Here is a 5,161-nt window from a genome sequence, read left to right on the forward strand (position 1 = left end):
GAAACAGAGGAAAAATGAAACACCAGAGGAATAAAACATAATAAAAAATATCACACTTAATCATAAATAAATTTTGGGCTATCATAAGAATTGTACATTTATCATTAATTATTAGGACTCTTAGTTTTGCCTCGAATTACAAGATTAGTCAAGTGAAAGTATCTTACAAGTACACAACACTGACCAATCACAGATTTGTCTGTCTACTGGTCCCTGCTCCTACTGAGATAAGAACATCCAAAAGAGAAATTCTACCTGTAATTCAGGACATACACATAGGAAGAAATGTATTTTACATGGTTTAACAGTGGACTGATAAGTGAAGAAAATGAAGGAATTTCAAAGTGGTGCCTCTCCAGTTATGGCCATTAACAAATGTTGGTGGCTCACTGACAAAGCTGAAGATACAAACTTACTATTTACTAACTTCAATGGTAAATGAGTCCCATGGCTCTTAACTGCCAAACTGTTCACAGAATGTCTTACAAACTAGTCTTCAAATCATTAGGTCACTCATAGGAAAACTCTCAAGCACAAAAGCAGCAATCACAGAGAGGATCTTGGAAGAAATGTAAAGGAGAAAGCAGTAACTAAGAGTCATGACACTGCCACAGTCCGAGTCTTGCACCAAGGATGAGAAGATTTGCATCTTAACCATGCCTCAAAACAATTTACAATCAAGGATTCTCCCTGTTCATATGAAGTATGACTGTCTCCAGACAAAAGCATTCTGTTATTCAGGACTGTAGCTAAGTCAGAAGATAGGATTAGTCTCTTTTCTCTTCCACATAATCTCTGCTTTTCTGATACCTTCCAAACTGCTTCAACGGTTCAGCTTTTCCTTGCTTATTCATTCCCATAGTCCGAGCTTCCATCACCAAAAAGTCATCAGATGATTCTTCCGAGTCCTTGCCATAAGACTAATTAAAAAACAACATACATATTTAGCAGTGAATTAAAATTCAAAAAAACATTAACTCAAGTGATTGGAATCCTGCAGATTTTATTTTTGTATAGTAAGGGTTCTTGGACAAAACAAGGGAAAAAAAATTAGGCAGAAACTTCAGAAAGCTAAATTTTCCACGTTTGTATGAAAAATATAAAAATATTAGAAATTATGTAGCTGTTGCAACCTTAAATATTTAACAGACAATAATTAAACAAATCAGGTCACAGTGAAGACTCATTAAGTCCTTTATTACCTACTTACATCATCAAGGAATTCAATTTTCAAAGAGGACTCTGCACTTTCAGAAACAGTGTTGGGTACTCCCTCTCTAAAAATAGATGTCCAATATCTCTTCACATCTTCAACTACAAAATACAGTTAATTTGAATAATTTCATTTTTTCCTGTTCAAGTTTCACTTATACAAATGCAAATTTTTAATTTATTATGAAGAGCCATAAATTTCACCTTTCATTATTACTTTCTTCAAGCAAAAACTGCTTAAGTATGTAACAGTACAGCAATCACAGAAAAAAAAAAGTATTTAATGGTTAGATTCAAAAAACAGAAAACTATTATACCTGTTAAGTCACCAACATCATCATCATCTTCTCCCCATCCTTCAGTCTCAGTCTCATGTACATTCAGTGTTTGCACAGGCCTTAAACCTTTAAAGCAATTGCCAGAAATTTGATCACCAGGAGTCCTAAAAAAGGAGAATAAATCAATCTTAAAAAGTCATCCTTTTTTACATATATACCACAATTATTAAAATATCCCCAAAACCAAGAAAACCACAAAATTCCACACTATTTACTATATCAGTATTAGCTGCTGCTGCTGAAAAGTAGCAAGTGTTCCTCATTTCTTTGGGATGATCTCGGACCTCAGAAACTAACAAAAGAACTCTGTAATGTTTATAAAAGTATCCCGAAGGTCGTACTTCCTTTACTCTATAAAACTCCCGTAGCAAATGCCCCAAAATCAAGGAACCAAATATAATTACCAGTCTTCAAATTCTATAATAAACTGGTAGCAAAAGAATCCCTCTAAATACTCTCTCTGCAGTAACTCTGAAATATTATCATTGAGCCTGGTTATAATGGTTATTTTATTAATATAAAGCACCCTGTATACAGTCTCCTTAACTCTTGATAATACAACTAACATTTGAAAAGTTTCAAAAGAATTTTTGTTAATGTTATTAAGCATTTCTGACTTCTTTCATGAGTACCAGCAACTTAAACAATACCTTCTGTATTTCTTAAGCAAGAGTTTCTCCATGTAGCTCAAGCCATCCTTCTTGAATTCAATTTGGACAGGGTCCTTCATAACAGTAACATTGGTCTGTACCTCGCAAGTTCCCACTGATTCTATTAGACATATTTTTAAAAAATAAACACCTGTTCAGATTTATAAACTTGCTGTTTAATTACGTTATTTTTGAATGAATGTCACATTAGTAGTCTATGCCTTGCTAAGTCTTTGCCTAATTCCAAAATGTAGATGGCCAGCAGTATTACATTGACACAACACAGTCAGCAGTGGGGGTAGCCAGTAAAAACTCATTCGTTACAGCTTCTCAAATAAAGGAAGATTGGCACACTGGGAAGGGGGTATCCATGGATCCACAGATAAAAATCCCACCATGCCACAGAAATAAGAAGGGGAAAAAAAAAAAAGAAAAAAAAAAAAACACAACAGTAATCAGTATTTTTTGTACAAAAATACACAAAGAACACACACTATCCATGGACTACAGGAAAGAGAACAACTTCCACAAATCCAATCAGACAAGATTTTTTTTCATATTTTTCCATACTTGAATGGATTGCATATTTTCACTGGGACAAAGAAATATTAAAAGCCTGTGGAAGACAAGCAGAAGATGTACTTTGATACAACGCACAAACTCCTTAGCCATGCTCATTGCTTGTCTCAGTTAAAAGCTGTGACATTCTGCTTCAGCATTATAGTGCCTATCAAAGTCTCATGTGAGAAACAATGCGATAGGGAAGTAGAGAGACACAAGCTAAACAATCTGGCCAATGCCACAGTTCATTACAATTGGGACACATGCTAATCTACACATTACTAAAAAAAACTCCAGAGGCTGTTGTTCGTTTATAAATGAATACACAGAAAAACTTAAGAAACACTTAGTATTCTCACACAAAAGCTACCTTCACTAATCAAAAATCTGCTAACTCATCAAAGTGGCTCCAGATGTTTTTAAAATGCAATTAAACCCTAAAAACCCCACACCTGATAGGACCTCGCTGGCACGCCGTTGTTCTCTGCGTTCACGATCACCTTTCCTCCACTGAAGCAAAGCTTCCTGAAAGGACTTTGCAGATTCCTCATTAAATGTACCATTTCGTAATAATGTTTTGTCCTGATCGTCAAGGCCTATACAGGTTGATTCTGAGGATGGTTCCTAAATCAGTTCCACAGCATAATTAATACAGCACTTCTGATGACAACCCTCTCCCCAAGTACATATGATGGCAATAACATTTTTAGTTTCAGCTATGGAAATGCAGCACCCTGTTTTCTGGGCTTAGTCTAGCTGCCCTAGTAACCAAGATCACTCCGTTTTTATGTGGTCTTGCTGACAACTCAAGTGCAATGTTCTATCAAGAGCAAAATAAAAACAAAAGATAATTTTTAAAACACCCTCCCATTTAACTGAAATGCTTTTAGTAGGCAGAAAGCAGTAGCCATGGACAGCCCACATCCCATGTATGGGACGGATACTGTGTCAGCAGATGAACAAGGGTCAGTGGGCTGGGCAATGGCCTGAGCCCTCACTCGGCATGCTGAGGAAGAACCTAAGGCCACTCTACATAAGATGTCCTAAACAATAAAAAGAACTCTTTTTTCCCAACTGTACACTACCTCGGCACCACCTACTGATGCCAGCAGAAACGAAAACTTGTCTGATGTGACCTGATGCTTGCTATTCACTTTCTTCTCCTCATGAACTTCCAATTTTCCCACATGTTTATCGGCTTCTGCCTGTTGGTGAAGCATTATGAAACCATTAATTCATTACAAACATACTCAAAACATTCCACCAAACAGTGTATTAAAAGCAGGTAGGTAACCACATATTAAAGAGTGACGGTGACATGAACACATAATAATTTCAATAATCAATAGTGTTTAAATGTGTGTGCAAAAATTCAAAAATCTGAATAGTCTATTAGGTGCTACATAGGACAGACTAAATGAGGTATTTTGTGCAGCACATCCCATTTAAACGAATTAATGAAGTTCTGCTTACTAAAGGTTTTCAGTAGACAGCAGCACACCTGTGCAGAATAACAGGAGGAAAATGTTCATTTCAGGGACTACCTGGAATACCAGTGCACACATAAAAACAAATAGTTCAGGGAGGTCCAAACGACAGAGAACTAGATGAGTCTGACTGCAAATAGCTACAGAAGAATTAACAGTTTTACTCTCACTGGGACTTTAATGATTTGCAACCTTTATTAGAACACTGAAAATTGCTGTGGAAAAGGCAATCAAAACCTTTGTATTACAGAATATTTTATGCTCATGATTTCCCTATATCCCCACACACACCTTATGTGCACAGAAAAACCAGAAGGTCCTTTGTCTATAAATTCTCAAGTAAGGCACACGGTCTTACCACAAAAAGTGGTACACACACATAAAGAGTTGGTGACCTCAAGCAGCCCTTGGCAGACTAGGATGTGCTCACACCTCCTCCACAGCAGAATCAACCCAGTGATTCCTCTCCAGTTGCTGCTGCTCCTTCACTGGTACTTGTGACATGCCAGTGGGTATGCAGGGACACTAACTGCTGCCAACAGCAGTTACTCTTTTCCTTTTGCAGCCTTCCTTACTGTATGAACAGATGTGCTTTTTGCCTTTTTCCTCAATCCTGATAGTCCACCATCATCCAGAACCGAGAGCAATCCTGTTTTCTCCGTTCTGCTTCCTATGGCACGTGCACTCAAAAGTACATAGCTAAAAATCATGTTGATTGTTCTGGCCTCATGTTAAACTTCCCTGCAGTTGAACTCAGACAGGAGTTTTCTTGTACTTCAGTACCTAACTGATTTAGGTTGGTTAGGCATCAAACACATCTGCCAAAGCAGCAGGCAGCAAGTGGACAGGAAAGAGTTCAAGGCAGAAGCAACGTGATCCATCAGGAAAACTGGAAAGCCCTTCTGTGGATTCT

The 5,161-nt window shown here is 37.3% G+C and overlaps 1 protein-coding gene across 1 annotated transcript in view; it reads right to left on the reverse strand.

Moving 5' to 3' along the window:
• Positions 1 to 4,958, reverse strand: part of ZBBX (zinc finger, B-box domain containing) — a 12,561-nt gene extending 7,603 nt beyond the window's left edge. The window contains exons 1-7 of the mRNA XM_008944272.1: positions 4,824 to 4,958; positions 3,847 to 3,966; positions 3,214 to 3,385; positions 2,201 to 2,321; positions 1,530 to 1,654; positions 1,211 to 1,314; positions 811 to 920 (exon numbers count right to left, since the gene is read on the reverse strand). Of these exons, the coding sequence (XP_008942520.1) occupies positions 811 to 920; positions 1,211 to 1,314; positions 1,530 to 1,654; positions 2,201 to 2,321; positions 3,214 to 3,385; positions 3,847 to 3,966; positions 4,824 to 4,958 (887 nt within the window). The remainder of the gene's footprint in view (positions 1 to 810; positions 921 to 1,210; positions 1,315 to 1,529; positions 1,655 to 2,200; positions 2,322 to 3,213; positions 3,386 to 3,846; positions 3,967 to 4,823) is intronic.
• Between the last annotated feature and the right edge of the window lie 203 nt (positions 4,959 to 5,161).

The sequence above is a fragment of the Merops nubicus genome, unplaced genomic scaffold (assembly GCF_000691845.1).
Source record: "Merops nubicus isolate BGI_N331 unplaced genomic scaffold, ASM69184v1 scaffold8487, whole genome shotgun sequence".
NCBI classification, from domain to species: Eukaryota; Metazoa; Chordata; class Aves; order Coraciiformes; family Meropidae; genus Merops; species Merops nubicus.